Source organism: Amblyomma mixtum, chromosome 2 (assembly GCF_055824585.1).
Source record: "Amblyomma mixtum isolate Tamu chromosome 2, ASM5582458v1, whole genome shotgun sequence".
NCBI classification, from domain to species: Eukaryota; Metazoa; Arthropoda; class Arachnida; order Ixodida; family Ixodidae; genus Amblyomma; species Amblyomma mixtum.
This window is the reverse complement of record NC_143013.1, coordinates 40,964,922-40,984,740: the sequence shown is the minus strand read 5'-3', so window position 1 is coordinate 40,984,740 and position 19,819 is coordinate 40,964,922. Positions and strand designations below refer to the sequence as shown.

Genomic DNA, 19,819 nt, shown 5'->3' with positions numbered 1-19,819 from the left:
GACAGGATGCATGCCATTTATATGCGTGTTGATCGGACAGGCTGATTCTATTCTGGTCGCGGAAGCTCATCGGTCGCGTAAAAGTATTCGAATATTGAGTTACACTTCATTCGACTAAAATATCCCAGCTAACTTGGTTCCAACTTTGCGCCTATGATGCGTGTTCATTATATTAGGCAAACAACCTTTTCCGACCGATGACTTATAGCCGCAGGACAACACCCGCCAGGACCGGCCTCCTTTAGGCCTGGCTTTACTGCGATGCTGTCAGTCGTGGGAAGAAGCCGCATTCGAGGTCGCGGCAACCAGCTGTTGCCAGGCGTTGTTGCTCAGTGCGATTTCTGCGGTACACGTGGCGCCAGCTAGAAAGCTCAGTCAGAACCCGACTTCTCGCCCGCGCTGCTTCCGAGATCCTTTGCTCCAACCTCTCAGAGGCGGAACATACCACTGTTGCCAACCGCGGTTGCCAAGCGCGGTGCGGTTTGAATGAAGGCTTGTGTGTTCTTTTTTTTTATTTTTCCTGTTTTAGAACTTCGACACCTAGAAGGAACAGCAAGAAAAGACTGAGAAAGTGGGCGCTGCCCAGATTTCTAGGTCGCGTCCATTTTTACTTAGGCGAAGTTGAAAGCTGACAACCAAATTTTAATTAAGTCTTGCGTTGTCGGGATTGCATTTATCCTCGCACTCTAAAATTGAGTCGATAGATCCGCTATTTTGTCAACTACATCTATTTTTGTTTCATATGTGACTGTTCACACTTTTCGCCTTGCATCTCATGTTCTATTAATTAGTTTCTGTCGTGCATATGTTGTTTTTGTTCTTACTCAATGTCCTTCTGGGCCCTGCAAGGAATTAAAAATAAATAAATAAATAAAAGAATAAATAAAGACATAAATAAATAAAAAGTTTCCTAAAACACACTCGATGGAGCAAGGATTTATTTAAAAAAAATAAATAAATCAGGTGTTCTTTTATTCAATGAAAATAAACATTCCGAAATATTTATTCAATAAATGTTTTCAGTTGCCTTTAATCAAGAAATTGCACAAAAAGACATGAACGAGACAGTGAGCGGGATCGTTGGTACGGTGAACCCAATAGAAAGTGTCCGTTCACTGTCTCGCCTGTCTTTTTTGTACAGCTTCTTTCTTAAAGCTGGACCATCGTGCCGCCAAGCAGCTGGTTGTATTGGACTTCGGGCTCTGTCTGAGCATACCGGATCATCATCTCCAACATTTTCTTGTAGAGGTGGTCTTTCGCGGCGATGCTCCAACCAAAGTCCGCATGCGTGAAGCCGGGAACGGGCACCTTGTAGTTGAGTACCACGTTCGGCAGGCTCCTCGCAAGGACGGCGACGTCACGTGGTGTGGACAGCACGTCACCGTCACCCCAGTACAGAGCCACCGGGGCGGTTATTCTGCTTAGGTCGTACTGCGGTGGCCAAGGCTGTAGGGGCGGGCAAATAAAAAGAAAACACACATTTTCTTCAGCGGTGCGGTCCGGAGGAACACAATAGAAACAGGAAATTTAGGAGCATGTAGGAAGAACTCGAGAGGGAGTTTCGCGTGTCAGTTCTCAGTCCCAGTCATAAAGAATACTGTCGGCCGGAAAAGGCTGGCCCGGAGAGAGATAGAAGGAGAGAACGTCTTCAAGAAAGCTTGACTTGCGGAATGCTGCATCATGACGTAACGCCTTCTGAGTTTTTATTTTTCATGTTCAGCGCGTGTATATTTAGGATATTTTCTCGATTGGCCCCTTTTCCATTCTACCATTGGTAGTGCCTACTTGCAACGTCACTCCTGGCATAAAAAAAAGAGAATGGAGGACGCGACCAATGGCAAAAGCAAAACAATTGATTACCAAAAAGAATCGTTACAAAGTTCGGTACAGGTTAGCTTTTTTTCTTTTCATTATTAGCATCGAATCCTTACGCAACATGTGATCAAAAATGTTTTTATTTTTCGCCAATAAACGGGAATTCGAAATCTTTTAGTTGCAACTGCGGCAAAACTTAAAAGCTGCTGAATTTGTAGGCGGGTGCCGAAGAATGTAGCAGGAAATGGCATCCATTACGTTTTGAGTTTTGTCAGCGTGAATATGTTTCAGTTTTTGGACGCAGTGGGCAAATAGACGGCTATAATAGGTAAAATTTCCGAATTTATTAACGTCAGTGCAGCTTTGTCCTCTGATCTAGCCCTAGATGACTCGATTGCAGTAGTACATTTATGGAGAGTACCTTATGAATGATCAATTTACCAGTTCTCAGCACGACATGATCGTCGTTGACAGTTCACATTACGTGAAGAAAGATATATGAGGGAGGCAACTGAATTCATTGCATCCTAGGTGTTTGCGTCAGTTAGAAAAAATATAGTAATTATTTCCTAATGAACTGATGACCGGATAGTGATTTTGGTGCCAATTACATTGCTTCCTTGATCACCGAGAAGTTATGCACCGTATCCTCTTCCAAGAGTGGGAAGATCCAATTGTTACTGACTTGCTAAATATCATTGCAGGGCTTGCATACTTTTTGAAACATAACTGTTATAATTAAGAACATTTACTAAGATTGTGGATGCTGCGTAAACCACGTAACACAACGACAGCTAGCGTAAATGTTAGTTGTTTTTTTTTTTTGGTTTTATGGGGTTTAACGTCCCAAAACGACTAAGGCTATGAGGGACGCCGTAGTGGAGGGCTCCGGAAATTTCGACCACCTGGGGTTCTTTAACGTGCACTGACATCGCACAGTACACGGCCTCTAGAATCTCTCCTCACTTTTTTTTTTTAATTTACTGTCCCTTTTCACTTGCCTTCCCTCCTTCACGGTACGGTCCTGGCCACCCCCAACAGAGAGACTGGTAGCGCGTCTTTCTGTATAGTCTTTCTGCTAACGTGATATAACCTCTACGAACACTCGCACTCTCCGCAGCTTCGGCAGAACCGGGAGACTTGCGAGTCGAAGTGTGATGTCATGCGAATCGAGTGCGAAACAACACTAGCGCGAATACGCGATGCTGCTATCTTTGAGTTGCCCGCGTTTTGTCGCATGGAGTAAACGTTATAAATCTTCGTCTCTGAAGTGTGCGGGCACAAATGTACGGATATTTTCAGGCGTCGCATTTGCGAACAGCGTCGCAATCGTCCTCCCCGTGTTCAACCCTCCGAATGTTCGCGGGCTCCCCCGCCCTGCTATGTGCCGGGCCCGAGAGACATTTCGAAGCGTCCGTAGGAGTCTTTCGACTGCGCCTCAACCCGACTAAGACTAATGTTGCACGAAGTGAGAGTCTCGGGGTGCGTGGCGGTGGTTGTCACGAGATCACGGATGAGCGCGCGCCCCCCACGAAGACGGTGATGACAACACGCGGCGCCCCTCCTCTCCCCCCGTGATTTTCCTCATCCGCAGTCAAAGGAAGAGCTGCTCGTAACTGGCAGAAGACGCCCCGTAAGCAGCTGTTACAGCAGACATTGATAGCTATGCTCTTAAGGCCGTGCTTCCCAATTCTGAGCTGCTGCTGCATTGAGCGGCTGGTTTCAACTGGTGCCAAGCGATACTGATGACGCTTGCGCAAGCGAATCGCGGTTTCGTAGACACACACCTACCTTTCCGTAGAGGGCAAGGTTCTTGATGCGTTCCCAGTCGTATTTCTGAAAGCGGTTGGACTTCGTTATCTGCAACCAAAAAAATTTGTGTGCAGATACAATAAGGGCTGCTAATTTAAGCTCGTAGCTAACTGCAGTGCCCGAGAAATGCTGTCATGCATTAGGATCTCCTTCCGTTGCATTTATTACTCGCTTCTTTCGTCCATTTTAGTGCTTTACTGGCTATTACAGTGATATCCGTTTTTTTTTTCTGTCATGGACAAAAATGCACATTTGATAAGAACACTATGTTTCACGCGAACCGAACGGAACATACCTGTGCGAAGCTATGTATATTTCTCAGCGACGTTTCAGACGGCTCATTTGCCAGGTATACTGGTATCCTTGTCTGCCTCGATAGTGATTCAAGCACACGCATTGAAGCAACAGGAAAACGCCCAGTGTCTCTAAGGTGTATGCTGTATCGGTGTAAGGTGTACGCTTTGCTTGATTAGTACCACATAGACTTTCTCATAATGCACTCTCCATTACATTCCATAGTACGACAAGTGGGGAATTCCCTCTACACCTTTTTTTCCTCTACACCTTTGTGGCATAAGCCACAAAGAGCTTTATCGATAAGCTTTGTGTTTTCTTTATATGCGCAGACATTGATGTTCGCCGCATGCGATCATTCTCTAGTAGGCATTTATAACGACGTTCTGTGTCGTGTTTTTCCTGAAAGACACCTGCGCCTACATGGCTAAAGAGAAAATCACCTGGCGAGTCCGATGTCCATAAAAATGCAAATAGTTCTCGGGTAATGTTTCTCAGGAAAACGCCGTTAACACACACCTAACCATCATGACTGCTCTGTTGGCTTCAGTTTAGCTCATTACAAGTTTCTAAAATATTATGTTCGGTTACGTACGGTATATGCTGCAAGGAGGCAGTGTGATTGAGCTCAGGTGCTGATTGCGCTAACAGCAGACGCATAATTTTGCAATTCCTCGCGCAACCGAAAGCAAATAGTATATCTTAAAATTAAATTAAGGATGCGCATAAATTCGTAATAATTGTAGATGCTAAACTTTGATAATAGGTACTCATTCTATACGTCCTCAAATGGCATGCGAATACACACAATAAAACAGGTCTGTGCGCATCCAGACATCATTAATGTCTTGAACTCTAGAGCTGAATGTATACTATAATATACTGCAGTAAACGTATAAGGGAGAAAAGAAAACTACACCTTCGCAAGAAACGGGGAAGTAGAGAATTATTTCTCTTTATGTTTACCTAGAACAGAGGAAGATGTGGATGAAAAATATGTTATTTTGCTATCACCATGAAGAAGGCATATGAGACGCTGGACCGCATGCATTATTTTTGCGATAATGGGCTGCAGTTGTTTCTAAAAAGTACCTGAAGGGGTGGACTTATCACTGACAGAATAAGGAAAGATGAGGAAACTCACGGAGATTTTGACACCTATCATAAACATGATAAGAACTCGGTGTGGTGGATAGTATTGCAAGTTAACAATAAGCGGACAGCCTTCAGTCGAAAAATCCATTTGTGGTTTGTTTTTAGCTGCTTGTTACCGCCGTCCTAGCCACTCTGCTCGGTGAAGGCACATTGTGAATTACTACTCCGTGCACTCTGGATGCAACATGAGCTACCTGATTGATTTCTGTTGGAAATGCTCCATTTGTGGCATAAAATGCAGCGCGGCACAACTTGCTTGGAATTCGCCCGCAGGTTATTTTCTTAACAGCTTCCATTGCGATGTCCCTGTTTCCCAAGAAATTTCCTTTGAGCAAAAGCTGGCCAATTTTCTGAAACAAAGGGAAATGAACAAGCCGTTTACCAAAGTGGCAGTCAGGGCAAGGTAGCAGGACGTAATGTAAAAATTTATAGCGCAGCAAGAGCTAAACTTCATGAGAGGGGCAGGCGAATGATGACCGCTCGTTTCTTAGTATTTACTGTGGGGCCTGAAGCACAATTTATTCGCATTTCGTGTCCACACATATTGTGTGCGTGAAAACTAATTTCAGTGCGGCCGCTCAAATTCGAGCTCTTTAGAGTTCGCCGTTATTCGTGCTGGTAACAATGCACTTTACAGGTTTACGATCTTTCATTTCATAGCAATGCCACGCCGTGCAAATCAAGAAACCTTCCACACTGCTTTCTTTATGCCCCCCCCCCCCCCCTCAGCACTGCCCCACGTACACACTTTGTTTTACTTGGCCCACATGTAAAGTTTGCACCACAATGATAATAAGCAAATTAAAGCCCAACACAATACACCTCCAAACATAATACACTACAGTACGCAACAACGAACAGTAATCCACCGCCATAATAAACAAATCATTTAAAAGCTTTTCATAAACTGTGGGGATGCCTTCGTCCCCTGCGTTCACTTTCCCGCATTGCACCCCCTACTGTAGTTAGCTCCTCCGCAAAGCACTCCCTTTAGTTTGGTTACTCTAGCTAACAGGGGAGGGCGCTCGCGTCGCAGCGACAGCAGCGCCACGGATGGGTGTTTTGCCGCTCGCGCGCGGGGGAAGGCTAGCTCTCTTCTCCCTGGGATCGGGAAGCGACCGGACGTATCGATCGCAGCTTCGCTCTTCGTCGACGGGCGCCTCTTGGTCGGAACTTGCTCCCCCCGAGCCCGTCCCGCTCGGCCTCGGAGTTTATCCCTTTGCCCTACCGTGGGCGAACGTTCGCTCGTAGCCGTGCTGGTGAGTCGGACTTCCTCGATTCCTCAGTGTATTTTGTTGCTAGCTGGCGTTATTGTTGTTATAGCAATAAATGCCTTGTTTGTGTCAGCCAGTGTGTCGTTCCTTTGTTCCCGCACAGCACGGCCCGCCGTGGTCGGCGTGCGCTCGGTAGCGTACGCGACCACGGGGTGGGGTCCGCGCGGCTTTGAACTGTGTCAGCCGCGCTTAAAAGGGGAGAACGGATATATCTCCCCCGTTTTAAACCCCATAAAACCTACTGAACATGTGTGCTCGTCTCAGGAGTCAAGCCAACTGACTATATACCGATCTACAAGCTGCTAGCAGAACTCTTACTTTGTACATGGTAGCTTGACTCTGAGTTGACATGCGACTTGAGGCGCATTTTCTTTAAGGGGAGGTGAGATTAAAAAATGGTTTTCAATAGTTGGCTGCGCAACAGTTGTAATGAGAGCTATTGCTGTAAAATTTACAACGAATCTTAAAGATAGACGCAGCTTGCATTACAGCTCAAAACTAGATTGAAATTTTCTATGGTATTTTGATTTTTGCTTTATTTTTGTAATAATGTACCTGTTTCTTAAAATATATTATCTGCAGAGTGTTTAAATCTTTTAGTAGAGTATCAACCTATGTTTTACACAAATGGCGCCAAAATTTTTCGCCCCGAGCAAGAAGTAGACTTACTGTTTTTTGTTTGTTTTTTTTTGGGGGGGGGGGCGATGAAATAATATTGTCACCAAAAAAGTTGTCCTTTTTAGTGAGAAAAATACAACTAATTTAGACTGTTTATTCTGGTACCACTTATGTAAATGGCATTTATTCATACCTTTGAATTTTTTTTTGTTTAACGCCCTATGGTGACCGAGAAAGAGGTACACAAACCTTAAAAAATGTTGTTTTGAGAAAAATGGTAATAAAGTCATTGAAACACCTACTTTCCCGGTCGATATAACGACGAAAAAGGATCAAAAATCATTTTGGACATCGCGAATACCCAAATATAATGCATTTTTTGAAAGATGAAGAACTTCTCTATCAGATGATTGCGAAATCTCGCAATTGAGTATTTTATTGAACAAAGACTCACTGCACCTTAAGATTTATCATTCGGGCATAAGAAATGCGGTGCTCTCACTTCAGTATTATTTTGTAAACTCCAAAGGATGGGTTCGTTTATCAAAAGTTGTTAAACACCTGCATTATTTGGAACTATATTGAAGAGGATCGGCTGGCCTGGTTGTAGAATCGTAGACAAATATAACCTTAGTGTTTTAGACGTAGAGATTGAAGTAAACCAGGCCACAGTAAACGGAATGTGCTCTGACCCCAAATTAGAAAGGCTGCGAGCCATGCACATATTTGGCACAGAGGTAAGACTTACTTCCAGCGGGTTGGCAGAGGGAATCAGGTGCCTGATAATCGATTTCATCTGCCCCAGAGAAGTCACCGGTGCAAGGGCGTTGAATAGTAATACCTTGGGAGACGGGAAGAAAACAGAGATATCGTGTTTTGGGCAAGCTCATGGCATTAAAATAAGCCCACACTCAAAAATGTGAGTTGATTGATCAGAAATTACATTGTTCCAACAGTTTCGAGAAGGAATGAAAGATTGACTGATGGAGATTTTCCCAATTAAATCAAACGCCTACTGAAATCCGCATCCTAGGCCTGGGTGCGAACTCCTATTTAATTGTTAAGCTCGCCTCTCTAAATACGAGATCTGCTACCAAGAAGCCGCTCTTGGCGGCTTTTAAGCGGCTGATGAAACATACTTGCCCCGGCATGTAATGCATGCAGCTACGAGGAAAGAAGCCCGAACTACGAGTTTTCAAGCTTCACTGACGGAGAACGACGTTAACCTTACTATATCAACTGTCCTAAATCTGCAAAGGTGAGAAGTCAGGGCGGGTTTTTTTAGCGGTGTTGCAAACTCAAAGGCCGCCTTTCAATCTCAAGTTTTCTTGGTATGCCCGTCTTGCAAGAAAGAAAAGCTCGATTTTTGAGAGCCTTCTTATAAAGGGGTTTAAGGGAAATATTTCTTACAAAAAGGATAAAAAGAGACCTTCGGACATAAAACCCTAGCTATAGCACATGCTTCTTTCTCTCTAGCGCTTCCTTCGCCCATGCTCTCGTGCTTGACTCACTTGGATAGCAAGGCAGCACTAAAACCTCCAAATGGACAACTTGCAAAATTGCGGGAAAGCTGACTTACAGGAAGATGTTTTCCAACCAAGAACCCTCGTTCACAGACACGTTTCTGCTACCTGCAATGCTTCCATGAAGGGTTTAGCGCGAGGGGAGACGAGTCAGCAGCCCTGCACTGTGTCCTTCTTCGAAAAGGTGTGCGGGGCTGCCCCACAAATCTGCGTGAACCTGAAGCCCCGCCGGACATTGCCAGCTTTCGAGGTAGAGTGTGAAGGGAAGCTGTGCAAAGGTTACAATGATGCATTCCCTTGACGACTGCCTGTCTCGACCCGCACCTGTCGTTCGCGCCTCGGCTCTATTGTGTCCTTTCAACAATTTCCCTCCCATACAGATAAAGGGACGGCTCTCCTCTCCCTTTTCGAAGAAGAATGAGAGATTGCCGTCTGCGTACGAGGGTTCTTGGTTGGAAAATTGTAGAGGGCGCTCTTTATTCTGCAAGTTGTCCATAGGACAACTTGCAGAATAGCAGTCAGAGTGGCTCACAGATGTGCATTCTTAAATATTTGTACCCGGCTGATATTGACCACTTTGCCGTAAATCGATTTCCTGAAACTACAAGTAAGGAAAAACTTAAAAAAAAAAATTAAGAACCATTTGTGTTACCATCTTTTATTTATTTCATGGCCAATGCTTCTTTCTGTTCCGCAGCCTTCACCTCTTTAACATGTAAAGATAGAAATATAATGGGAATATCAGTTGTATCAACTCTTCCAAGTAAAAACTTAGCGTTTGAAAGCAGTTTTTTTGTATTAAATGCGCATCTCATGCGCATGTCAACAGCCGTTTTCTAGCGTGTCTTCAACGTGCCCGGATGAGATTGTTGTTATAAATGCTATTAAACCGTCTCGTTTCAGTAATTCAAAAGAGATCAAGACGAAATCCCCGTTTGTATCCTTAATTTAGCTCCCTCAATTCCCTCAATTCGCGCCTTTCGCAGTTTTGGCCGCTTTCTCCTGAAATTTGTTGCTCTCCCGTGTGCTTTTCTTTTTGCCTTTACTATGTACAGGTAAATAGCAACCTTTACCTCCCGATTCTTGGCCGATCCCCCAGTGTGGGTATGTGCCATCCTTTCAAAGGCTAACAACAACAACAACAATTTAGCTTCATTTGTGCACTTCTGGCGGGAGCGAACAATGCTGGACGCAAGAACCACACACAGAGACAGGGCGATTTTGCGTCCAGTATTGTCCGTTTCCATGAGTCGTGCGCTAATAAAGTTGCAGTAATGAAGTTAAATATGAACCAACTAGGCCCATCTGCAGCTTTACTTGTATGCCTTAAATACGTTTCTGTACGCAGGCGATTCTCCGTACGCTCATCATGCATGGAGTAGCAGTTGGAAGCACTTGTAGAGCATAAGCTCGCCCATGCTGCTTTTATTCCTATAGCTAGACACCTCGCATCGGGAACAGTGCTGATGCTTCGGCTGAAGTGCCTTCCGTGGCTTTTGCAGCTAATTCCTCTTCTGGCGAGTATGTGCCATTTTAAAACAATCGCAAGTTGAGTTAGTTTGTAAGTAATGACCTCGTAACCATAGTAACGCTGAGGTTCTCAAATGGGTCCACCCATTCTCAGTCATGATTAGGGCCTGGAAATTTAGACATTTGCCTAAACATGCCTATAAATGCCTAAACGCCCCGCTGCGGTGGCTCAGTGGTTACGGCGCTCGCCTGCTGACCCGAAAGACGCGGGTTCGATCCCGGCCGCGGGGGCTGAATTTCGATGGAGGCGAAATTCTAGAGGCCCGTGTGCTGTGCGATGTCAGTGCAAGTTAAAGAGCCCCAGGTGGTCGAAATTTCCGGAGCCCTTCACTACGGCGTCCCTCATAGCCTGAGTTGCTTCGGGACGTTAAACCCCAATAAACCAAACCAAACTATGAATGCCTAAACGGGGGATTTTTGCACTTGTCTGCCTTGTTGTCATTTTTTAGGAAATACTACCTTTTTAACAGAACTATTTGCCTATAAATGCCTAAATCCGGCACTTCAGTCCTCGGTACCGTTTTTAAATTTTGAGACATCTGTCTAAGTGCGGTGAAAGCCGCGTGCCGATGCACGCAGAGAACGCGCGGGTCTCGCCGAACGTTTTTCTCGAATTGTAACTTGAACGTAGTGTAACGAAGTGTTTATCTCGAAGTGTAGCAAGAGACTGGTTTGGAAAGAGACCTGAAATACATTAGTGCAAACTTCTCAACATTGACGAAAAGGATGACAAAGCTGGAAAAGGCTGGACTCGCAATAGATGGATCGTTAAAGGTAGTGGCAGAAGTACCAGCAGCGCTTCGGCGACTGGAAGGAAAGGGCGCTACTGCTTCTACGAAGATGCAACAATTGGCAGAAAAAAAATGGATGCCTAGTAACAATTTCCCAAATCAAATACTTTCTTCGCGGAGATGAAGCGGCCACATCACCTGAAGGCCTAAGCCTTTATCAACTCTCATGTTTTAGGTTCGCGCCACTAAGTTCATGTGATGTCAAGGAAACCTTTTAAAGTACAAAGCTATGCTTAGCGAAAATCGAAGGCCCTTCAAGTTCGAAAACCTGAGAATGCGCTTTATTGCTTCAGTTGAGGACTCCGTAGCTCCGTGCTTGACTTACAAATCTTGTAGTTGTGAATAAAGAGTATTATTCAAAGCGCCTATTTTCGCTTTATAGCGCCTATTTCAATATTTTTTAGAGCCTAGATGCCTGACTATTTCGGGGTTATTTAGTGCCTAAATTTCCGGGCCCTAGTCATGATATACGTCGCCATTGGTAAGTAATCCCTCAATTCGCGCCTTTCGCAGTTTTGGCCGCTTTGGCCTGAAATTTGTTTACCTTGCTATTGTATTCGGGTTTTGACGCGAGCAAGCCGAACATTATCAAGGTTCCTTGGGACCATCCAACGTACATCAGTGCTGGTTGTTGGGTTTTGAACAAGATGGCGTCTATCTGCGCCGGGAGATCCAGCTCGATCACTTCGTCGAAGCTGCGTAAACAAAAACGCAACCTGTCAAAACAGGTTGTCATGCGCGTATAAATAGCCTACATTTCACACATCGCGTTGGGTGCCTTTTACGCATCATTACTGAAGGAAATTGATGTATAGCTGCCTAAAAGTTAGTAGCACCAAATGGTGCGAAACATGAAGAAAAATCATAACTCACAGCTTGTATTTCTTTTTTAAAAAATAAAACAAATTTTCCCAGGTGTAGTTTTTAATCTTGGCTTTTGATCTTTCCGCACTACAATTCGAGTCATGCAGTCTGTTTAAAAGCCTTTTAATCGCTAGGCTTGACTGTATTTGCACTGCACGTCTGTGATTGTTGTATTCGACTTACCATCGTACTCGCTATCGCGTAGGCGGGACGGGTGTTTTTGAGATGGTTTACTTAACATTGGTCTAGCAAATCTCGCGGACTGGCACCCAGCGGATATCTTCAATTCTACGTCAAGCAGCCATCAAAGATTTCATATTATCTGATTTTTCTAAAGTGAATGATATATCTTCCAGGCACGTTGGTGCGTATTATAATGGTTTACCTCACACAATTAGCATTGCAAAGCAAGGAAAACTGGCTTGCAAACTTGCTAAGTAGCTGGAAAGCGCATTCTCTTTGTAACGATGTGAGCTCCACATTGCGGTTATTTCATAACCGCAGTTCAGAAGCATTTTTAGACGACCCATTTGTCTGCCGCAAACGCATTTTGTTCTGGATACTGCATACGAGATGAAAACAGGAGCATCCGTGAGAATAACACCTTTTCTTCCCCGCTTACTTGAAATCCCAATACGATTTCTCCTTCTTACTCAGGTGAAGGTGGGTTGAGTACCTTGTGCCTCGCACGTTGCCAAGCCAGACGTCAAAGCCATGATCTGCAAGGATGAAGCCTGCAAGCGGGATTTGCACAAGAGAGATGAAGAGACCGTCATTAATGCAGGAAATGTCAGATTCATAAAAGGAAATGGCAAGTGGAGTTTAACATCCAGAAGCTGCACATAGGTTATGAGGGACGGCAGAAAGGGTGCCGCCGGATAATTTTCGACCACCTGCGGTTCTCAAAGCTGAACAACTCCATCCAATATTCGTTTTCAGCAAAAATTGATTGCGTGATTATTTCTGGATATGTGAATGACTGCCCCTCAGTAGAAGCCTCATTATTTCTGAGAAAAATGCATTAACATTTTTTCTCGCCATCAGATCCAGTGCATTCTATTAACAATCGGGACGTAAGCCTCGAAAATGGCCCCATAATTTCTTTTTTGAAGCGTATGTTCGTGTATCTTAGGCTCTGACTGGAAACTTTTGACTCGAAACTAAACTGTCAAAATCGCTTCATCATTATCATCAGCCTCACTACGCCCACTGCAGGGCAAAGGGCTCTCCCATGTCTCTTCAATTAACCCTGTCCTTTGCCATTTGCAGCCACCGTACCCCCGCAAACTTCTTAATCACATCCGCCCACCTAACTTTCTGCCGCCCCCTGCTACGCTTGCCTTGTCTTGGAATCCACTCCGTTACCCTTAAGGACCACCGGTTATCTTGGCTTCGCATTACATGCCCTGCCCAAGCCCATTTCTTCTTCTTGATTTCGATTGGGATGTCATTAACCCACGTTTGTTTCCTCACCCAGTCCGGCCGCTTTCGATTTAGCATCAGGATTAGCATGAGCCCTTTTCATTTAGAACAGCAAACCCAACTGCTGAGGCGCTTTCTGGAGTACGGTATCGGGGAGAGTCCTTGTGTCCTCCTTAAAGGTTTGACTCTACTAATGTTAATCTGGACGCAATTATTCGACTTCAAGTTAACTCACTAATTTGCTGAGAACATGGGTAGTATTAGTACAAAGTGGCATTCAAGGGTTAGTGCTCGGGTAGCTTTTTAGCCCTAGCTGATTGTTAAGTGTCCATACGTGAGAGAGCGTTCACATTTTAATGTTGCCTAGCCCCATCTCCAAGGAAAAAAAAATACCCTGCAGTCAGGTGAAGCGATACATTTAAAACTATACTCTAAGTAAAATAATGACGCGTGATAAAGATGTGTTCCAATGAGGGGAATAGCCTGCATGCTTACTTACCCGGGCTTTGGTCAGGCATATTCGCCACATAATCCGCGCTGCTGCCTTGGAGGCCACTCATCAGGAAGGCGACTGGCTTTCCTTGTCCGTACGGTAGTCCAGCCTCTGCCCGCCCACAAGGTATTCTTTGGATCACGATGTCATAGGAGTCTTTGGTCGTGACCGCGTACTCTTCCACGGGATATCCCATGCTCGCAATTAACTTGGACTGAAACGATTTTGTCTTGCTTAAAAGAAATTCGCGGTTTAAGAAACACCTGAGCTATGATGAAAGCTGTCGAACATCTTAGTTCACTTGACTTGCACAAGAATATCAGAGCCTCAGCATCCATGTATTACCCATCCATGGAAGTGTGATCGGTATACGGACGCATATTCAGCTTGCCACCTCGTAGTCACCAGTGAAGCGTCACAGCTGCTGGACAATCGCACGCATTTCCTATGTCTCTACTGATCGTCTTCAAGTTCCAAATCATTTTAATAAATGACGCCTGTTGGTCGCTGCATTGTTTTTGCGTTTTCACTGGTTTCAACTACCGCGCCGCCCAGCGTATCACAGCTTTTATACACCTTTGAGTCTGGTAAAGGAGAGCAAGCTGCCGAGCTAGTTGGTGATGCATTTTCTGAAGAAGTTAGCGCGAAAAACGAACAAGGGACAGAAAGAAAGGACACACAAGACATTCACGAGTCTGGTCTATTCCTCTTTACGATAATATTGACGACGCCATGATTTAATCTTTGCGGGATGAAGACAATGCCGCTTTGGGCGCACATAAGCCCGAGGTTGATCGCATTAAGGGCGAATAATAGTATTGCTTTTACACCTCAAAACTATATGGGCTTTTTTTTTTCAGGCATGCTCAGAACCAGGTCTTTGGATTTAAATATCGTACCAGCTTGGATTTCTACACGTGCATAACGGGGGCATTTATGCATTTCGAACCCTATGAAATTTTTCCCGACGCAGCGTTGTTTAAGGAGAAAAACTACTATATGGGAGTATCTGGTTTTAATGAATCGTATTTATAAAGCCAGGAAAATTTCAGCTCCGGCCGCTAACGTCATAAAACAGATCATACTTGCAAAGCATAGCTTGCAACGATAAGAGCAATCAGGGCACTCGTGCTAAAGGAAAACCGATGTTCCCGCTTACCGTGTTTCTTGTGGCTTCTTGGTCAAAGATTAGGAAGGCATAGCTTGAGAGTGAAATCAAAGTTAAACATAGCGGGAGTGAACAGAAAGATTTAGAACTTATCATGATGCTCCTAAAGGCAAGTCGAAGTAGTTATTGTCGGCTATATTCGTTCCCGAAGCTGTAGAGTAGCTAGTGGAACGACCGCGGCGGATACTTTGGGCAGGAATAGTTAGATACTAAACCAGTATTGTACGTGGAGTTTAGACGGGAGCGGTACTGCACTTCGGCGAATTGATCTTATTTGTTATGGCGCCGCAAGTGAGCTGACGCCATATATAACAGCAGCTGCCGCGGTAACGTACACTAAACATAGAGCTTGCACCAGGTGCTTACGATTATTCTCCCTTCGTTAGACCAGGACTTGTCATATGAAAGGGTGCATTCTATTATTGAGCCACGTGCGACTATTATGAGTGTTGGCGTAGTAAGCCGCAGCGCGTCTCAGTTGTCTTGCTAAGCTCGTTATGGCGATTGTGCGCAACTGAGCGCGATATTGTGGCGTTTGTTCCAGTTACTCTTGCCCTTGTGAAATGCCTCAGTTGTCTGATGTGGGAGAATTGCGGATGGTAACGAATTTATTGAGCCTGGCAGGGAAATGTACATATCGTGTTTATTGTGCTGGAAGCCTCTCTCCACACTTTTGGCTCCTGAGACCCGCTATTTGGCTGTACCTACCATAGTGGTATTGTTTCTTTTCCTTCTGCTGTAATTATACATGGCATGGCATTGATTTTGCGTTCCTCGCTCTGTATGCAACCTTTGCTATGACGTCTGTTTACACGCCATAGAGTCCTCAAGCGGTAGCCAATCACTCGAAGAACAGAAGAGTGGCTATTTGTCTCGCGCTATTCATTAACAGAGCGAAACAGGTACGCAGGCAAGATGTATTGATATATACTTTCGATCGCTGGAATCTGTTTCGAATTTAATTAACAAGTTGTTTGTAGATGAAAACGAAGTCAATAACGTATGACCATCAGCCAAATTTTCCTAGAAGAATGTGCGTACCCGCACGCATGCTTACGAAAATCAAACCGCTCTTGTGCTCATGACGCATTAGCGCCAGTGATTTTCCTACACTCCCCAAAGGGGGGAGCAAACCCCGTTGTTTTTCGTAAGGCACTCCCCTAATTCGCAACTAATTTGATTCTCTACACAAGATGAGGAGTTTTGTTTAATACTATCGGAATAACGGTATGTACGCAAAGGGACACGTCGTCGATGTCTCTCTTAACTGTGGTGGAAGAAATCACGCATTCCACTTGAATTTCCGCACGTTTCTACGTCTGTGTTGCGCAAGCGGTGTTTAACAGCTATATTTTTATATAAGGTTTAATGCTAGTAGTGTGAACTGCCGCGTAGGTTCTAGGCACATCTTATGCAGTCCTTGTTCTGCAGTTTTTTTTTTTTGCTAATAGATACGACTTCGGTCCTTGAGTATAGAGGGAAGTGAAGTATTTGTTCACAATCTTTGTCATCAGTGGTGGAGTGTTGCTAGTCCTACGCGACACGTCAACGACACAAATAAATAATTAAAAATGACTACTGCTTCTCTCTACCCTCAACAACACCCCCCACCCCTCCTAGAATTTTAAACACCCTCCCTAATTCAGTTCCTGGGGTAACCCGACATTAGTACTAACTTCAATGAAGCACGAAAGATAGCAGCCAACCTGTGACCGCACTAATTATTGCCTAGCGAGTTGACTTGCACTACGCGGGCAAAAATATGCGCTGTAAGCGCACGTAAGCTACAATGAACTGAGGGCTTTTTCATTCATGGATACATAAGGAGCAGTTTAGCTGAAGGCGTTGTCTCTGTCGTTTCCGGAACGCTTTCGTGTCCCCTTCTACATTGACTTGTCCCGTTCGAATTCTACTGAGGAGACAGAGCGGGGAACCGAAACCTGGTTCTTGAGGCAGAAGTTTTCGCCACCTGTGCAAGCAGCAGTGCAAATGCATCACACAGACAGTACAGCGGTGTCCGCTGGGGTCAGTTCATCCCACATGCATGCGCGCTGGGAGGGCTGTATCCAGCAGAGAACTTCCTGTAGTCAAATGGGCAGCAAGCGTGCTCATGTATCCCTCCTGCAGCGAGTCATCTACTCGATGAGCAAGAGGCAGTTTTGGGCCTTCGAAGAGAAAAACTCGAAGTCCCCTTATGGAGCCACGTTCACTGGTATCGGCCATCGAAACAGCGAAGCAGGGTACAACGTAACCGCGCCATGATCATGACAACGCTTTTAAACTCGATACTTTCCGCCGCCGTGTGAGCGATGGTGGTAAAAACGTTTATTTCCTCTGAAAAGGGAGGGTTATATGGAGGTTGCTCTGGAGTCAGGCTTTGTGCCCTTCCCCTCACAGACCCTATGATGTCCCTAGTACGGGACCCCAGTGGCTTCCGCTGCCGCCATTGCTCTTTCGACCATCGCCTTTTGGGCTTTCAGGTCGGAGCAGGCGAGTAGGCTCGCCTCCCAGTCCTCCCGGGTGGGGTTTGGGTTGAGGGTAAAGTCAGGGTTGCAGAGGCACGCCCACACCATGTGGTTGAGGTCCAAGGACCTTTCCCCATAGTGCGGGCACTCCCCGTAGAACGTAGGGTCAAATTGCTTTAGCGAGGCCGGGCACATCATGGTGTTGGGGATTAGGCGGAGGAACAAGGGCGCTCTTCTTTTCTCCACACCACCGCAGGTATGAGGTCTCTTTTCGCCGAGGCCGGCGATAGAATTACAAACTGACGTCGCCCGGCGAGAGCACGGCGCCGCGGCGACGACTGGTTGCTTGTCGCTTCAGAGCACCGTTTCGCTGCCAGGTGGCATGAGACCGTATACTTGCAGCAACGAAATGAAAAATTCGGTGAACACTTAAGCTCCGTTTTAAGGGTATGGCACGATAGCGTTAATGGGCCCCTTCATCAGCCCGCGGTCCTCTTTGCGTATCACTTCGCCGACACGGACGCTGTTCTTTTGGAGGACATTATACTGCTGGGCAGCGACGTGCATCAGATCGCGGGGGTTTTCCGACGGACGCCGTATGCCAGTGCCGCAATGCCGCGTCAATCAAAGAGGATAGGAAACAGCAGCATGCACTCTTCTACTCCTTTAATCGTTACTTCTGTAATTATAACCACCCTATTTACACACATACTGATTAGAATAGAGTCGTACGATACTACTTGCTTTGAAAGACCACACGACATGCACATGAATCTCAGCTTGTATCCGATCCATGCAAGCGTGCCCAAAAATAACCATCTGACTTTTATGGCACTGTATTCCCACGCTTTTGAAGGCAATAAAGAAAAGAGAGAGAGAGAGAAAAGGACGGAAAGTCAGGGAGGTTAACCAGGCGAAGCCCAGTTGGCTACCCTACACTTGGGGAGGGGAACAAAGGGGAAAAAAGGAAAAAGAACAGCAAGGAGATGAGTTTTCTAAGTGTCCAGCGACCACTATGTCACAGAGACAGAAGGCGCGCACTGAAAACTTAAAGATTATAGGCGAGAATGCAAGCCCGAGTCCCTTAAGAAATTCAGGAGCGCTTTCACCGCTTTCCGTTGTCTGGAGGGTTGTGTCCAAGGCCCCAGAACGTTGGACTCCGTTAAAGGACGCGAGTCCAAGCGGAGCAGAGAAGCAATTAGGAAACCGCGCTCTCGCTCAGAATAAAGAAAAAAAAAAGGGGAAAAAAAGTGCCTGCGTGCATGTCTGGCTGGCAACCCGAGGGGCGCAAGTCCGAATTCCCTCTAAAAGTCTTAAAACTTTTGTTTAGGCGGAAATCATTTACTTTATAATCATTTGAGACATGCGGCGACAACAGATGCAAGTGCAAGGCCACATTTGTTTCGCTGTTCCACGGTGCCGACGGGACGACGCGGATTTTTCCACTGAACGGGACCCTTGACACTATCGCGTTAAAAACTGCGTGCATCCTTCGCGCGTAGCACGCAACTCACCCACACACACGTTTCGCAAAGCGTCGTGTATATATCGCCGCATTCTCAGCCGCTAGTCACTCCGATAAGTCAATAGGCCTTTCTCGCAGCAGCACTCTTGGCCTCCGTATGAATAGAGATGGTGCTCATGTTCGTACACAACGTCATCTCACTATTGTAGCGGAAGCTACACTACTCGTGTTCGTGCACAACGTCCCTCACGATTGTAGCAGAAGCTACACTACTCGTGTTCGTGCACAACGTCACCTCACTAATGTAGCGGAAGCTACACTACTCGTGTTCGTGCACAACGTCACCCACTATTGTAGCGGAAGCTACACTACTCGTGTTCGCGCACAGCGTCACCTCATTGTTGTAGTGAAAGCTGAACTACTATAGCTGGGACGCATTTCGCCGTGAGCCTCCGAATGACCTTGAAACGACCTTGATATAAGTCGTGGCTAGTGTTGCTATACGCATATATCTAACCCTATGTGGTCCACTTAGTAGACCACTTTTAACCTCTATCTTTGACCTTTGACCTTACACATTCTGTCTCAGCAACCACCACCAACTCTGAGTCGCCGATGGACATCGTTGCGGACAGAAAGACGATTCACGCGATTCGTTTGAGTGGCAGTGCCATCGCTACGGTACAGTTTCCCCGGCACTTTACCGATAGCCCATTTGGCTGTGTCTGTGCCGTGTGTGCTAATGCAAACTATCGTGTTTGCTCTTATGAGTCCTTCTACGTGTGCAACCATCAATGTTCCCTTCGTAAAGCTGTGGTAACGGCGTCTGGTTCTTAGTCTTTGGCATGGGCCTGACCATCGATCAGTCTTTGTCTTCATTAAGCCAGTCAATGAACACGAATAAGCGGCTGTGAAGTGGTGGGGAGAATTAAGAAACAATAAAAGATCAACCAAAGATAAATCATTTTTAATCATGCTTATGTAGCTTTCACTACGTGAAACTCGGTTCGGCAGTGTTGAACCGCTACCTAACTTTTTTTTTTTCAATTGTTGCATACTGTCAAAGACCTGATTGCAAAAGGGCGAAATTTCGCCATTTTGCACTAATCGAGGCACTTTCGAGGCGACTA

The 19,819-nt window shown here is 45.6% G+C and overlaps 1 protein-coding gene across 1 annotated transcript; it reads right to left on the bottom strand.

Annotated features, from left to right (window-relative positions):
- Positions 1-1,149: 1,149 nt before the first annotated feature.
- Positions 1,150-17,422, bottom strand: LOC149359103 (gastric triacylglycerol lipase-like). Its single transcript, XM_089567613.1, has 10 exons — positions 17,178-17,422; positions 14,751-14,793; positions 13,598-13,805; positions 12,299-12,410; positions 11,357-11,507; positions 7,717-7,809; positions 5,271-5,426; positions 3,923-3,994; positions 3,607-3,675; positions 1,150-1,446 (listed from the first exon to the last, which is right to left on the bottom strand). Exons 1-10 carry the CDS (start codon positions 17,420-17,422, stop codon positions 1,150-1,152), a joined length of 1,446 nt encoding a protein of 481 aa, XP_089423739.1.
- Positions 17,423-19,819: the final 2,397 nt, after the last annotated feature.

Bases quoted from the DNA above. Each gene is read 5' to 3' on its own strand.
- LOC149359103 (XM_089567613.1), bottom strand. From the start codon at position 17,422: ATGATGTGCCCGGCCTCGCTAAAGCAATTTGACCCTACGTTCTACGGG. The intron at 14,794-17,177 runs GTACTAGGGACA...TTCACTCTCAAG, and splicing joins GCGGAAGCCACTGGGGTCCC to CTATGCCTTCCTAATCTTTG. The intron at 3,676-3,922 runs GTATGTTCCGTT...TTTTGGTTGCAG, and splicing joins ATATACATAGCTTCGCACAG to ATAACGAAGTCCAACCGCTT.